The sequence below is a fragment of the Sinohyriopsis cumingii genome, chromosome 15, assembly GCF_028554795.1.
Source record: "Sinohyriopsis cumingii isolate HCF-2022 chromosome 15, ASM2855479v2, whole genome shotgun sequence".
Classification (NCBI taxonomy): domain Eukaryota; kingdom Metazoa; phylum Mollusca; class Bivalvia; order Unionida; family Unionidae; genus Sinohyriopsis; species Sinohyriopsis cumingii.
The window spans coordinates 89,372,578-89,390,572 of record NC_142975.1 but is presented as its reverse complement, the minus strand read 5'-3'; the positions used below and the strand labels follow the sequence as shown (position 1 = coordinate 89,390,572).

The window sequence follows — 17,995 nt, the reverse complement described above, 5'->3', positions numbered from 1 at the left end:
GCACAAAATATTCACATTATAAATATATAGAAAAACCCGTTATTCAAAATGGATAGTCTATAAATAATTTACAATTTATTCAACAGCACGTGGTGATTTCAATCATACGATCTGTATATAAAAAAAAGAACAATAAATGCTTTATGTAAAAAAATTATTCAGTGTTCCACCCCGCCCCACCCCACCACTAAAGAACTTAATGTACATTATATAATGTATACTGCTGAGACGTTTTGGCCTCTTTTATTGCATAACGAAGTTTAGACTTCGTTTCTGTTTTAAATACTCTAAAAATATATACACTCATATATATGACATAAATCATTGGAAACATACTTTAAATACAATTTGATTCTATTGATATGACCATTCTATGTACAGTTTTCTTATGGAAAACTATCACTGCTATAATATAGTTTGGTTGTGAACAATGGTACCGGTCTATTGCATAGTTTCGATGTGAGCAATGTTACTGGTCTATTGCATAGTTTCAATGTTGAAATGACTTGGAAGTAAAAATTAATTCATTGACATGTAAAACAATTAAGATATCTTTACTTGTTGGAACCAAAAATGTCAATGTCATTTCCCGATATCAAATCATTACCCTTAACACCAAATGAAATTAACACCAAATGAACACAGCAAAGTAACATTCAAAAAATAAATACTGCCAATACATATGATTCATATTTTTGTGTTATAATTTTTTCCGATTGTCGTGGATGCACTGGAATTAACGAATCTCAGATAACTTGTCTATTAATCACGTCAAAGTTATGGATTACGAGCATAACACTTGAGACGAAGCGTGAAAGTATGTTGTGTCAGCCAGCATTCGAACATTGGAACCAGAGCAAGATTCTAGAGAGGTCTGCCTCTGAAGAAAGGTACCGTTGCATCGTGATGTTACTTTCCCATCCTCCTCTTCTTCGCTACCTCTTCCTCGTAAAGTTGTACTACCACCACACTCTACCTCATCATCTGACTGGGACGAAACAGCGCTCTCCGAATCGAGCAGGTTGTTGTCTGGATCGGCTGATAGTTTTTTACTAATACGTTGATGCCTGGTGATAATGCTGTCATCTTCCTCATCTCCGTGGTGTTCAGAAGTTATGTATTCGTCCTCCTCTGAGTTGGATGGATGATCACCATCCTCTACCATATCTTCATCGGATGACTCGGTAGAATTTAAATACTTCGGCGTGGATTCTGTCATGATGCTGTCGTCTTCCTCATCATAGGGAGGAGAGTCTTTCACATTAGGTCCATCTGTCTCATGTTTCTTGATGTGTCTATCAAGGTTGGTTTGTTGTCCGAAGCAACGGTCGCAGAGTGGGCATTTGAAAGGCTTCTCTTTGTTGTGAATATTGCGAACGTGTCTCTGAAGGTTGGACGAAATGCTAAATGATCTTTCACAGTATTTGCATTTGTACGGCTGTTCTCCAGTATGAGTTCTCAGATGACGGGTCAGGTTTGCCGAGCGAGGAAAGATTTTTCCACAAAACTTGCATGTATAGCGGTCCTTCATCTTCGCGATATGAGGTGCACCGTGGTAGTCGCTCATGAAGGAGGTAAACGGTGGTAGAGATCCTTCTCTGGTAGGGAATGAGAGGGTAAATGGATTGAGCGGATAAGGAAACGTCGGTGTCGGAAAAGGCAATCTTGGATAAGGTGGAAACTGGCTGGTCTCAAGTAGATACCGCTGGAATTTTCTTCTTTCCTCATACAGGCGAAGTTCCTGCTCAATAAGCGACTGCTGTTTGGAAAATAATGGCATTGTGGCATCAATACACGAAGTCACAGAATTCTTTAACCTTGTATCCTCCTCCCCAAACACGTGCGTTTTTCGTGAATCTTCAGACATCAGCTCCTCTTTTGTCTTGCTTAAATCTAATGGTTGTTCTCCTTTAGACGATACAGTTTTGTCAGACTTAGTACCATGTATATGACTTCTTAGTTCACTGGGCTCTCTTTTTAAGGAGAAGTCGTATGGACATTCATACGTGGGAGCATCACTACGCAGTTGGGACAATGTAAACGAGCCAGACATTTTGGGATTGATCGCTGTTGGCTTTATTAGACGAGTGGTCCCGAATTTGTCTTCTTTCTGCAGGATATGTTTCATTCTAAATGAATGGCATTCGGTTTCCTCCTCAGAATTATTTAGTCCATCACAATGTGATCCGCCGTCTGACTCTCCATCGCTCCGGTTCCCATCCGAAAGTGTATTGAGTCTAAGCTCCATCTCGGTCCTTGCAAACTTAATGTCGCTTTCTCGCTTAATTTTTGATATGTCTACAGATGGTTGAACTTTCTCTGCAGGTAAGCACCTTAAAGCTTCTAATGAGTTTCCAAACGGAAAATTCGGAATGCTAGGGACCATGGAAGGAAAAAGAGCATAATCAGGTCTTGTGCCATACATTCCCATGTACATAGCTGGACTATACGGACCACTCTGGGGAGGGGTCATGGTTTGAGCTTTTGTAGATAGTCCCTGAAGACTAACGTGTAGACCATTCCTTAGTGCTCCCTCACAGAACCGCTTGTGCTTGCTCAAAGATGTTATAGTAGAAAACGCCTGACCGCAATCGCTGCATTTAATCTGCTGACGACATCCGGCATGCATCCGTTTGTGTCTACACAGGTTGGAAAATTGTGTGTATGCCTTCAGACAGACCTCACACTGGAATGGCTTGATACTGCTGTGAATATGCTGATGCTGTTTCAAACCACTAGATGTCGCAAAAGTCTTGCCACATTCGGAGCATGCGTGAGACCTGGCGCCAACGTGCTGAGAGCGGATATGACGTTGCAGGTTGCTGGGATCCGTAAATAGTTTGTCACAGTGTTCACAGGCGAAACGACGATCACCAATTCTGCCAATCTAAAATAAAAACAAAAATGCAATCGCATTAAAAGCTGTTCCTTCTTATTCTCTGCGCTTCAGATAAGACAAAGCTCAATTTTGGCAAGATCTATTTTAATGATTATATAGGAATGACGACATAAATTTAGATTTTAATCGTGTAATATATACGGTGTTTGTTTTAGGTCAGTGAATGTATTGGTTCATCATATATCGAAACAGCATAATGTTACTTTGGAAAGAGTGTTTCGTGTTTTCGAAAGACAGGATACAACATAGCTACTTATTTTATGTGAAATTTCTCAAAAGCTGAATATGTGAGTGTTGTAAGTATACAGTCTATTAGTGACGTGATAGGTACAGAATTGTTACCTGTTGGTTATGAGAATCATCGGCACAGTTTCCCTCTGGCGATGAAGTCTGGACATTTAGTCTCCTTTCGACTTCATTCATTTGTCTACTTTCTGAGTCATCGTCGAGACATCTGTGAATAAAATAAAATTAAATGCATAACTGCCTGCGTTCCATTTGTTCCTGAACCCATGACTAATTTTACTTATGAGGTTTCATTTTTCAATTTAGTCAACGTGAATTTTAATTTAGTTAACGAAGAGTACAATAACAGACCAATGCTTTAAATCTTGTTACGTTCATTTACGCAGAAAATAGTTTGATCAAAACAGTACAAAATAACTTCCTTGAATATCTGGAAAGCTTCGGAAAGTTATTTAAAAGCTTCAACATTTATTTCGTATAGATTCGTGGAACTCTGTAGACAACTGCATGCACCTGAAGATGTAGGAAATCTTGCAGATGAAAGGCGTCAGTGTGTATTAAAGACTTAGGCAAAGCCATCAAGATTTGAAAAGAGGTATCGAATCACGAGCATTGCAAAACTGATATGATGCAATCAAATTGTTTATCCACGTCCATTGAAAGCAGTCTAAAAATTCGCCCTTTAGTTTATGTATTCTTTTTCTTCCCCTTACAATTCATAAGTGCTGCCATACGTTTATTTTAAAAGCATTAAATCGACTGGGCTATATTATAACAGACATAAACTATCTACTGTGCCAACATGAAGAAAATTATATGCCTCTGTATTTTATAACCTTGTTGAATATATATATATATATATATATATATATATATATATATATATATATATATATATATATATATATATATATATATATATATATATATATATATATAACTGTGGTCATTATTTAAACTCGATCCCAATAGTACGCATAAAAATTAAAATAAATTATTCTCCATTTTGTTCCTCAAAAGGATCTACACTTTTATCTTCTCGTCTATTAATTGCTACGAAATAGTTCTCTTTTTCATCTTTTCGGTTTTCATCTCACAAATATGTTTGGCAAAAACCTGTCATAATCGTTGAAATTAAGGAAATACAACACTAATTGTTCCCAAATTACATGACTAGAAAATACATGCAAATTATTAGCTATTCGATTATTTTGAAAGTGAGAAAATCTTTTTCCAAATGAAGGCAAGTCTTTTATAAGAGCATACCAAGAGAACTAAAAGGAAAGAAAAGTGCTTTGAAAACTCACATATCTCTTTCTTTGTTTCCATCGGTGAAATAATGATTGGGAGACTGGCGGTACTGAACTTCTGATTGATTTAAATGTTGCTGTGCCTTGGAGGACAACATTGATCTAGTTCTCTCGGTCTCTTCATCAAGCATTGTACCTGAGAACAAATAAATCCCTTATATAAACCTACAAAAACTGGAATATATCAGTTTACAAACATTGGTTTGACATAGACTGATCGCATATCCTAATGCAACTGACTTTGCGAGAACATAGAAATCTCACGTGACCAAAGTGTACTATAATAATTGTGATTGAGTTCATGGAACAGAACCCTTATGAATACTGCTGTTATCACCCCTTTCACCGTGGTCCTGTGCAATATATGTTGTTCCATGTGTACCCATTACTAAGCTAATTATATGTTATCTTCAGTATCAAATGCGCAGAACAACGCTGATATTATTTTAGCTGTTGCCATCACCACTTGATAACGTGAAGAAAAATAAAGCTAAATGTTTAGCGCAGGAAAAATTTAAATCTTTTGTAATCAAGCGAACTTAGAGCGAAGGGGTATCGCCCTGATGACTTAAATGACTGAAGAACCGTGGTGCGTGAAACAGATGGATTTATTTCTCTTACATTACTGAGAGGCAAGCGCATGCTCATTTAGGCTAATTAAAATTCATTTTATTGGCGACTGCTTTGAAAACTTCCATTTTGTTTGGTTACCGTTAAATAACGGACGTGACAATCTTGCAGAATGGGAATTTTAATAATAATATCGTGCCGAGAAGAATCACCGAGGTGATGCTCCGCGGATCCGCTTCGAGTGTTTTGATATCAAAGCAGATGCCATGTTACGTGGTATGATGCGGCAGATAACAGTACGGGAAGAAGACATACAGGAGTCAAGACGATTTAGCAAGAGTAACAGGCAGAAAGCTTGGAAATTACATAATGGCCCGACCATCGCTGTCGGTTTATCACCTGCCTTCCGAATGGCAAGCCCGGTAATATTCCGCGGCAGCAGCCGTCAGGCCCCTACCGCTATCTGCTCATTATTAGGTGCAACACAATACTGTTTAAACAATAATGTGTCGCATCAAAAAAACTAGATACTAAACAATGTCTTCTTAAGAAACAGCATCTGTCTGAGGGGTTTTTTGTCTGGTCTAAAGTGCAGCTGAGAATTGTGGCCAGAGTTCTGTGTTTAATAGTTACATGAATAACCGCAAGATGAAGATGCTGATAAGACCTTACACATTAGATCAACCTAACTCCAATCTAAATATTATGGAAACTCCATTTAACACTAGCATAAATAAACTGAACACAAATAATGTTGTTTTCTATAATAGATCATATTATTTATCATTATTATTATTATTACTATCGTCATTACTATTACTTTCTTTAACATCATAGTCATCAACATCGTCATTATTATTATTATTATTATTATTATTAAGCACTGCCCTGTGCTTGCTGTAAACTATTTCATTCTATATTCAGACATCATTTGAAAAATCAATAAATTAAGTGAGTAAAAATGAGCTGACAAACACATTTCCATTAAAATTTATCTCTTGTAATTAATAATCTCTTTATTTCACTTCCTACTCCTCATATGTCACTCTTCAACATATAAGAAAGCCATATAGGATTTCCCTATATAGCTACTGAATGTCCATACATTCTCAGCGTTAATTGAAAACTTAATGCTAATCAAACAGTCCCTGAATATCTCAGGTCCCGTGAGTTGAGGTTAAGAAGTACTTGAATATTGTCCCCAAAGTAAGCTCCTTTTATCTTGTCCTATTCAATAGTCGCTATACAAAGGTTAGATTTGGACTAGGGGGTGATTCGGAACATTTCTATTGTATTGGACCGTAAAACATTTTGTCCCGCACTGACTTCCCCCAGTAGCGTGACTTTGGTAGATAATTGTATTTCGATTGTAAATAAGGCAAAATAAAGTTTGAAGCAGTGTAAGCGCTATAGTCATATATAGGTTTTATCTTTCATCTGTATCAGAGCAGTGACATTCTAGTGAAAACTGTTTCAGTCGTAAATCTAATCTTGCCAAAAAAGAAGTTATGCTCACAATGCTGTCAGCCGTATGGTTCGTATATAATCTCGGTGTATCTGAGTTTGTTTAAAAATATAGTTCTATAGGGTTGACGAATTAATAAGAGAGATCGAGATGAGAGATGTACATTAAAAGGGTTATCACTATGTAAGAAAGGTTTGGGGTAATAGAGGGTAATTTTCCTTGACACATGAAAACATTTTTGTCATCTTCAACATTTTATGACAGCTGAGTCATTTGTTTCCATTAAACATGTTATGACAGCTGAGTCATTTGTTTCCATTAAACATTTTATGACAGCTGAGTCATTTGTTTCCATTAAACATGTTTTGTACTGTTTAGTTAGACATTTTCTAGCTTTACTTTGATTAGTGATTTCAGGAGAACATTTACTTTTTCACCAACTACAAACGTTATATAGGTCCTAAAGAAATTGGACATTACTTCGAAATTTGATTTTCAACATAAAACGCGAATATAAGTATAAATTAATTGCGATAAACGGCATAAAAGGTAATATCTCAGATAAGGTTAAGACAACAAAAATGAATACACAGAAAGGATTATTATTAAAATCAGACGAAGTACTAAAAAGGGGGTGTTACAACGAGGATCCATTATGATAACCTCAATTTTACTCATTTACAGTTGATGAAATAGTGTACTAAAACGAATGTTGCTGATATGTAATTATCCGGACATAACCAACATGAAAATAATTAACTTGTAACATGAGAAAAGAATGTGCCAGTTACATGGAGGTTGTATATATATATATATATATATATATATATATATATATATATATATATATATATATATATATATATATATATATATATATATATATATATATATATTAATAATTTGTCATGAAAACACCTAGCAAAGAAAATATGCTATCGTTTGATCTCTATCGATTTTAATTGACTTACCGAATAAAGTATAACTATTGCAAAATGTAAAGTTTTAAAAGAGTTTTCATCAAGCACTTATGATTATATGAAAACACTAAAGTAGGCATTTCCATTAAAAATATTATATCATGTGATAAAGAAAACATCTATTTTATTCAAAAGAATCCTTGAGAGCAGACAAAATGATTTTTGTTTCTTCTCCAAATATTGAGTAATATTCTGAGGATATAAACCCTATACGAGAGGGTTACTGAGAATTAAATATTACAAAATTACTTACCATTTTGAATTGATGTAGGTTTCTCGTTTTCGTCACTGCAAACGTCTTCTTTAATCAACAGCATTTTCATCTACAGAAAAGATCGAAAATAAATATTTCTCATTAAGCAATAAATACTCTAAAAATTTAATTTAAATTAAATAAAATCATATATTGGTATGGAATATATCATTTTAAAGCGTGATTGAAACGAAATATAAATTCGTTACTCAGCCTTGAGAACAACTACTTTTCAACAAAAGCGTTTTTTTTTTTCTTCCTGCGAATTCTATAACATCAAACTTACACTTTTATTATCTTTCTCAGATTGTTTCTGTCTTCTTATATTATACTGTAATCCCTCGGCATAACTGAATATCTTGATTCTTTGTGAAAAATAAGTTACCCCGTGAATTTTACAATATACACACTATGTTGAAGAATTTTCTCACAAGCTCAACATTCGAGCAAACTTGTTCTTCAAGCATATATTACTAAATTCTGTTTGTCAAATTTGGACTCCAGAATCTACTGCCCGCTTGCTCAGAATCACTTGAAAGAAATGTCGGCTTCCCATTTAAGATATTGTAATTTATACTTTTGACAGGTATGACTAACAAAGGCAGGCCCCTCCCCTAATTAGTTGGTGAGGAAAAGCGTGCGAGCGGACACAATATTCAGTGCTCTCTCGATGATGCCGTACTATCACCATACCACAAAACTATATGCAACATTAGCTTCCAAAATGGGGAAATCCTTCATTGTACATTGCGTCCCAGGATGGCATGAATACTCGAGCTGCCTTTGAACTTATGAGTGTCCCATTGTGTGAAGTCATATGTAAACAATAACATATCAACTTACAATGTTCTGACGTGGACCCTATTTGCACCCATTCAACCCGACATTTGATAGGGATCCCCATGCCAGATACCCACCCGGGGTATCTCTGTTAGTTGTGACATGTTCTGTGGACTTGTGGGACATGCCCCCCTGAAGCGTCTGTACCCCATATCTCCGGGAGCTTCGCTTCTGCCCGTGCAGCTGTCATTCAAACCACCTTTGCGACGATCATGCAACTGACATACAAGTCAATTAATCATTTTAATTGTATTATATTTCACGGCTTTTACATGAATCTTTTACAAATTTAATTTATATGAATATTTTACCTTTTTTCTTCAAAATTTAAAAATCTGAATACATTGCCGTCCAGGTGATACGCTAGGTACAGGCTTAATTGGTAATTTGGGTTTGTACCTCAATTTGTGTGATTTTACTTGCGTTTTGTTGTTATGGGTTTATTATTATTTTTTTTGTAAAAAGGGGTTTGAATTTGGTACTTTTATTTAACAGTGAACACAGCTTGTTCATTGTTCTGGTATAATTTACATTCAAGTATAACTTTTATTATGTCTTAATTCTGTGCTTGGTCATTCCTCATTTAAATAATTAGATATCACCTAATTATATGTATTCAGAGGAACTTGAATTATTTTTAATCGATTTTAGGATATTTATAATTAAACGAGCTTTTCTATTTTTATGCTTGATTCAACAGTCATCACTAGTTAACAGTAACAAACTTGTATCACTTCATGAGACGAAATATTGTAAATGTATTTTGTCCATAACGCTCTGATATTGTTGCAATGCCGTATAATTAATTGTACGTACAAAGAAATACTATTCCAATGTCATGGCTTATAAGATTATACCTACATTTAGTTCATATCGGATGCGACGATATTGCAAAGGATCATTGTACCGGCTCGATTGTCATTGTCATGGTGATAGTTTCTGTCATGATTTCGAGTATTAGAAACCCATGACTTTACGATTACGAGTGAAAAGTGCGTTGTCACCATACGAAAAAGCATCAAACAAGTCTTTGAAAAAAGATCATTCAAGCAAAACTTCTGTATCCTCCCAAACACATTCCAGACCTATTAATCGTACTATGCAAAAGTGACTCAGATATCGCTGATTGATTCCGTAACACCATTTACACTTCCCCAGACAACAGTAAAAATGCATCTAAATCAATATGGGAAAGAATTATATGGCTGTAAGATGTCGTCTCCTATCTACACTAGGATAGCACAGTATGCCGAGTCATTGTGAGAACTCGATTGCTTGTGACCAGTTTAATAGGTTCTCATTCAATTTTCTCAAGTCCTATCTTTTCTTCTTGCTACCCGCATTTATTGATGATATATCTGACATCGCATCCTGGTACTTACTACAGTGATCCATTTGATGGATCCTTATCACAAAGGGAACGTACGCTAAAGAATATTTGATTATGTACACTTTACTCACTATCGATCTTCATTAGACTGAAACTGACATCGCACTATCAATCGTTTTTAAGACTGAAACTGACATCGAAAACAGACCCTCAACAAAACGACATTCGAAATTAATTAAAGTTTTAATTTCTAGACATAAAAAAGATGATCTTCTGCCCTCAACGTTTAATTTGTTTCATCTGCCTAGTTAGCTATTTTATTAGGATCCAATCTCTTTTCGTCAACACTTCTTTTAGTTCTTTTTTATTTTTATTTTTTAATTCCAGTGACCCATGACACAATCTGGAGGAAACTCCTTGCATCTTGTTCAGAGTACCCTATATGATTCGTCTGAAATTTCTATCGACGTTTAGTGCCTGATCTTATTCATTTTTTTTTCTCTTGTAATGGACAGGGCTCGTTCTTTTTCGTTCCAGTAGGTGTGTACAGTCAGATTAAATTAGATAAAAGCCATTTTTGTAAATAAAGATATATCTTTAGGATGATTAAGAATAATGTTTTGTTGATGTCGCTTGATTTCCCATTTTCTCCCATTCGAATAGATCGTGACATACATAATTCACAACACGAATTGGCCTATTTTAATGTAACTTGTATGAACACCGTTCCGGCACAATATTAACAACTTGCATTTTGCATTTATTTTTTATAAGTAACATAATACAGTGACTTGCAACTTAGTTTCCCGAAATAATGGCATTCTTGATTTACTATTAATTTAATTAATTAATCAGATGGTATTGACTTAATTTAGGCTTTAATGGCATGCATTACCTCAATACAGACTTGATGTATTATCTGCTGTTTTCATTTTGAATTTTGATTCAATTGCAATCCCATTTAACACTTTTTAATAAGTTATTCTTTTAAATATACTATCATTATGTATTGTATTTTATGTTTATTTTTATGTTTTTATTGTATTTCTTATTTTTTATTGGACTTTTATTTATTGGAGTTAGGTTTGGTTGTTGTTGGTGGGAGTTTGTATTTACTGAATTCTGCATTTATATCCCTTCCCTGCTTCCTTTTTGAAGAAAAAAAAATCTTTTACTGACTGCCTAATGCGTCTTCAAGAAATTGTGACCAATGGTTGATAGCACTGAAGAGGCTATCATATTCATCTGTTATTATAAATATGGCATACGGTGTGGTCTATTTGAAACAAAACGGAACTTTTAAAAAGTCCCATTGACGAAGCCACTCTGTTTCTATAGCAATTTTTCCCGATCTACTTATGATAAACTTAAATTATTGTCGATAAGAGTTAACGCTTTTACTTCATTGCTTGAATCGGTCGATAAATCAATGTTTAATTTCAGTCTTATTGTAATTTTCATCAATATTCTTGCAATAAAAAACCCAAGAAAACAGAGCTCACGTGAGAAATTATTATCGGTAAAATGATTTTTTTGGTGAGAAATATTGTTTCAAGTAAGGGTAGATGGGTTTAAATTGACAAGTCAATACCACTATCAATTAAATCTTTTTAATAAATGTCTTTCAAATAATTCTAGGAGGAAAGCTATTATTCTTACCATTTGTTAAAAGAAGAATAGCAATGTTTTAGAATCACACGATCAAGCTACGTCAATAAAAACGTACGTGAACAAACTTTAATTTTACAACCAAATTATCTTATTACATATTTCCTCAAGCTAGATGTCATCACCTTTAAAGCTACAGATTAAAATTCAAATTTAGAGTTCACTGTGACTGACAATTCATTGTATTGGTTCATTTATTCTTTCATAATTCGAAAATAATAATAACATACATACATACATACATACATACATACATACATACATACATACATACATACATACATACATACATTTGGCCACGTTTATGTGAAGAAAATAAGCATCTTACGTTTCACTCTTATCTATCTTTCCTACAAAATAAAAATAAAATCTTAGATACCCTCGAGTATGACTCTAACATGACTATACTAGATATGTAATCGTATATTATTCCATCTGTAATGCAGGTTACAGTCTTGCTACGGAAGTTTTACAAGATGAGTTCCTCACTGTTTACTTAATCCGAAATTACAGCCGTCAAGAATTATTTGCAAACCCTGTAGCAAGAGCAAACCTAATATATACATACCTTGGTTTTAGTCGAGAAAACTCTTACGTAATGATTTACTGATTGCTTAAATTAATTTATCGAATAATTAAGTCATTCTTTATATAAATAAATAAATAAATAAATAAATAAATAAATAAATAAATAAATATATCCGTGTGTGTACGTGCGCGTGAATAGGTGCATGTGAGATAATGTTTTTACTTTCAAAGTATTTCTGTAAATAAACAATATGATACCATTGTTATACCATGTACGTCATTGTTTATAGGGCGAGATATAAATATATAAAATTTTTACATGTGACTGTGTGCACCTTTAGTAGTATCTTTTTCTATATATTGTTGTATTCTTTGGGAATGTGTGTTAAATTTGTTTCAACGAATGGAGATTTTATCACCTTTTTGTCTGTGATCAAATTACCATTACTAAACTGCTGTAAACAAATGATACTTATCAGCAATTTCAAATACAGGCTGGATTGACATCAATAATTTGTAGGCATATACAACTTTTTATCGGTTGAAGTTTGATAAATGTTTAAGAAGAAATTGAACTCTAACTTTCATAGCGTTATTGTATATGTATTTATACAGTCCATTCATTTTCAGCATAAAAATAGCATCATTAAGACAAGAGAATTATGTTGAACCTAACCCCCGTTCTGGAGAGGAAAATAGAAAGATAGCATTAACTTCCAACGCAGTAGTAGTAGTATTAGTAATAGTAGTAGTAGCAGTAGCAGTAGTAGTAGTAGTAGTAGAAATAGTGAATTGAAATGCAACATACCCGTGATTACAAATCTCAAAAATGTAGATATCAATTTTCCATACGGTACTAAAGATCCCGTCTCAGATACGATAGGTAGATATCCTTGTGAAGGGCAATAAGAGAAAATGACGGTATATATTAACTGTCTCTACAGTCCTTCTAAATGCACTACTGATAAGCCACTTCGGCAATATACCACACATACATCTGCGTTACGACGCTAGTGTAACCGACACCCAGTCAGATGACAATGGATTTGAAAATACAAGGTAAACCTAGTATAATTTAATTTGACACAAAATGGAATGCGTAGTGAAGAGGGATACGCTTCGGTTCATCAAATTATTGGCTGAAGAGTCACTATCGCCCCGCCTCCATGCCAGAAACAGCCAATGGCTCGCTAATAGATGGAGCATCATCCAGTAAAAGCCTTAACCTTTGTGGGGACCCAGCCTATAGTAAAAGGAGATTGGCATGTACTCCTGATTTCAACTGTAAAAGAAAATGTAGTTAGTGATCAAGGGAAAATAAACTACATTAATGTACGGAGCGACTTTGTGTATAATTTGATTGTAACCAGTTAAGAACACAGCGGGATTGTGTGATTTCTCATCTTTTTGGTTGATAGTGTGAGTTTTCATGTATTTTTTAAATTTAATACGGTCAGCGCTATACATTATTTCCTTCAGTGTAGACATCATACAAGTTCAGATTGGACTCGAATAATTTTGTGCATTTACCTTCTGTCCGTGACAATTTAACATCTTCACTGTCAAATGCACAAATCAAGTAGCAATTGGAACACACAGATCATCAAATTATAAACGGACAGCAAAAGAAAGCCGCCACAACTGTGGAAATAAATCTATATATAACATTTAATTTAAGTATATTTTAAAAAATAAGTAGGCAGGTGAAAGACACTAAAGTAGAAATATATGTAATATATCGCTCCATAAGTATAACGGATTCAAACAAACAAGAAATAAGCAATTTTGATATAAAAGATATGAACATATACAACTTAATAAGTTCGAATGAATCAATTTAAGGTAAATACGTAACTATATCAGAAATACGATCAGGTTCAAATGTACATAGGTTTGACAATAAACAGCAGACAATTATTTACTTTGGAAAATTAAAATTATTTAATTCATTCTTTTGAAAATTTAAAATGATTTAATTCATTCTTTGGAAAATTGAAAATGATTTAATTCATTCTTTTGAAAATTTAAAATGTTCTAATTCATTCCTTTGAAAATTGAAAATGATCTAATTCATTCTTTTGAAAATTGAAAATGATTTAGTTCATTCTTTTGAAGAAAAAGCATTGATTTCGGTAACAATATAATTTACGAGTTTCAAGTGATCATCAAGGTGGAAATCACTGTATCGAATTAGGGACAAACTGCGATGAATATGTTGTGGCTTCCTTACTCATTTGGATGTTCGTGTGATCATCGTATTGCATCAGAGAAAGAGGAGCTTAATTATTCGACCAAATTAGTCTACTCAGTCAAGAAACCATGACGTAAGAGTTGTCTCGACTAAAACCAAGGCAAGAATTTGCTTTGCAACGGAAAATGTCAAATAAGTATACAATCTTAACAATACTGTATTGAGATGTAAACATGATTTCTTTCTTTCTCTATACCCAATTATAAATACTGTTACTGCCATGTATGTATGCATTGTATGTGTGCGTGCATGCCTATTGTTATATAAGTGTGCACATACATAAATATACGCGTATATGCCTACTTCCTTTTTTGCATATTTATTTTTCCTTCATTCCTTCCGTACTTAACTTATGGACTATTGTATGCATTTAAAAAAGAGTCCTTTCTTTTTAACTTTGATTAATGACACAACATGACCCTTTTCTACAGTCGATGCAAAGAAAAAGCTTTAATGTGTTTACATGTATTTGAAATTTACCACGACAACTATCTGTTGGATATGCGAAAATCTTACATTTTGACAACGCCAAAATCGATATTTGCAATATGACTGGTGAATGTTCCCATAAAACCCAGTTCTGAGCAGACAAACTGGGTATTTTATTAACATTGCAGGCTCTTTCATTATCATGGTACCGCTCCGGTGGCCTAGTGGTTAGAGCGTCCGTCTCGGATGCGGGAGGTCGTGGGTTCGATCCCCGGTCGAGTCATACCAAAGACTTACAAAAATGTTACTAACAGCTGCCTCACTTGACGTTCAGCATTAAGAGGTTAGTGTTAGGACTGGTCGGCCTGGTGTCAGGATAATGTGACTGGGTGGGACATCATGCTACATGTCTGGGACATCATGCTACATGTCTGCGGCATGATGCCCCCGTGCTAGACATCACTATAAACTGTCACAATGCAGACATCGTAGCGATATGACTGAAAATTGTTAAAACTACGTTAAAAATCCAAATCTCTCTCTCTCTCTCTCTCTCTCTCTCTCTCACACACACACACACACACACACACACATTAGCATGGTAGGCATTTTTATTAACATTGTAGGCCTTTTCCTTAGCATGGTAGGCATTCTTAGCATGGTAGGTCTTTTCATTAACATGGAAGGCATTTTTAGTATGGTAGTCCTTTTCATTAGCATGGTAGGACTTTTCATTAGCATGGTAGTCCTTTTCATTAGTATGGTAGGACTTTTCATTAGCATGGTAGGACTTTTCATTAGCATGGTAGTCCTTTTCATTAGCATGGTAGGACTTTTCATTAGCATGGTAGGACTTTTCATTAGCATGATAGGCCTTTTCATTAGCATGACATGCTTTAGTCCTTATTGTATGAAGGCCTTTTTTTGTTCAGAAGTTGTCACTAAATGATACAGAATGGAATGGAACGGAACTAAACCACATTTATATTACATTCAGCTCATAGTGTAGGACGAATAGACAACTAGAGACAACACTTTACATAAAATTATGTTTGTGTTTATTAAACATAATCGGTGAAACACAGTAACACATACACTCTTGCACGAAAACGCACTGCTGTTAATTAGGGAATAACAATTTCGCAAATACAGATTCTTGACAACAAACCAAATCCCCAAATGTTTTAAACAGTTTCGATAATTTTGTCAACAACTGATCGAATAACTACTTCTCCTTCGGGTGTAGCGTAATGACATCGCAGCGGTATCAACATTTTCATTTCTTTCCCTCTTTGATTGACGAATGCCAAAATGTACAGCTGTAAAATCCAAGATAAACTCTTGGAAACAATGTCGAGATATGCAATGCCGTTATCCCCTGACATCAATGAATTACATGACGTCACATTTTTACGATAATTTATCCATAGTAACGTCGTGACGCTCCAGATAACATTGTGCTAAGGAGAAATAAATATTCGACCACTTTTTCTTCGCAAATCTCATTTAATATGTTAAAAAGAGAATCACAGACGTATTTTGGATTTTGCTTGACGCTCAATGTGACTTTTAACGAAGCAAATTTAGTATTGGCTGGACTTAAATTACAATGTCTTTATATCTAACGTTCGTCCACTCAAAGAGCTCCTTAAAATCACGTGCATTAGGAAAAGGAATTTGCACAGATTTGTGATTTTAATAATAAAACATCCCATGAATCGGTTGATTACGAGCTTTTTCGTTCTTCCTTTATTAGCTTGAAGTTACTCTGCCCTCAGTTTTGGTCTTCATCGGTGTATTGAACAATTTATTAAAGATAAAGGGTGTTTCTAAATTCCTTATTTAAAAGTCTTAATATTTTCCAACATTTTTTCCTGAGGATTTCAAAATTAGAACCATTATTTTTTTTATTCTGTCAACTGCAAAGGAAGAATGAATACATTTTTACGAGATTAAAAAAAATAGCTTAAAGAATTTTTTCACCAGGTCTATACCTCGTCATTTTACTGGATTTCTTTCTTCTCCCTCTACCAGTGGAACTATTATCCCAACAAGTTAATATGTTTTGTTTCTTTTTTGGAAAGCAATACATTATTTATGTTGTTGCAAACTACTTCGGTGTATGTCCAAAACAAGAAAGGTAAATTGTCAGAAAAAAACTGTTTATTATTGGAGCCCCGGCAAGCCGAGTGTAGTTCAAGGTGCTCGCCTATACAGATCAGCTCGACCAATATGGGTATGTGATAACACTTTCCAGCAGATTTCATTGTGTCGGTGGTTCTTTCTGGGGTCTTCCTGGGTTCTAACTCCATCAAATATACTGGCCGCAGTGTATAGCCTTTAATGTGCTGAAAACGTGCGTTAAATAAAAAATAAAAAAACTACAAACATGTTTTCCTAAGAGAAAATGTATAACATTTTTATCACTAAAACCAAATTCCTTCTTTCTAATTTAGAAAGAATTCGATAAAGTACATGTATCAAAATGTCAGATTTTTACAGCCGGAATATTTAGGAGGAAAAAGTATTATGTTCGAGGGACAACCCTCATGTTCAAGCTAGACGATTGCCCTTAATACGTACCGATACGGTTAGTGTTTCCAGGACCCTTTGAAAGAATTGCAAGCGTAGAATATTCATAAGCGCGATAAATGTCGAAATTATATGTACACCCCAGGTATTACTCAGACATTAAGCACTAATGTATCTATTCCCCTCTCAAAAATGCAAGAAATAAACATCGGCAAGTCGTTAAAAATCAGACGAATTAATGCAAACAATGTGAGATAATATGATCATTCTCTGTTACACTGGACAACAAATTTTTACAAAAGTCATGTTACTGAAATAAAATTAGTCAATTCTTATCAATTTTTATGTGCTGAACACGAATATGACAGTCAAATTGCAAAATTGGCTCTAGTTTTTTTGTAATCTGCAAGAAATTAATGTTTACATAACGAAATGCATTCCAATAGTAAAAGGTCAACTGTAATAGCCTACCTATAAAAAATCAAGTCATTGACTACATCTTAGATTTCTTCGCCTGTCTCTTGTACAGCTGTTCGGGAGCATCTCTGAGGAGTGTCCAGCAGTAGTCAGCCAGCATTGTAGTGGACCATTTTCCCTGGTATCTTTGTTCCATTGTTGCGATATCTTGATGAAAACGTTCGCCGTGTTCATCACTAACAATACCACAGTTGCTAGGAAAGAAATCCAAATGGGA

General features: G+C 34.5%; 1 protein-coding gene across 1 annotated transcript; it reads right to left on the bottom strand.

Moving 5' to 3' along the window:
* Positions 1 to 227: 227 nt before the first annotated feature.
* LOC149782270 (MDS1 and EVI1 complex locus protein EVI1-B-like) lies at positions 228 to 13,089 on the bottom strand. The gene is made up of 5 exons (XM_089934858.1): positions 12,898 to 13,089; positions 7,724 to 7,793; positions 4,453 to 4,591; positions 3,242 to 3,353; positions 228 to 2,887 (listed from the first exon to the last, which is right to left on the bottom strand). Exons 2-5 carry the CDS (start codon positions 7,791 to 7,793, stop codon positions 785 to 787), a joined length of 2,424 nt encoding a protein of 807 aa, XP_089790984.1. The 5' UTR covers positions 12,898 to 13,089; the 3' UTR covers positions 228 to 784.
* Positions 13,090 to 17,995: the final 4,906 nt, after the last annotated feature.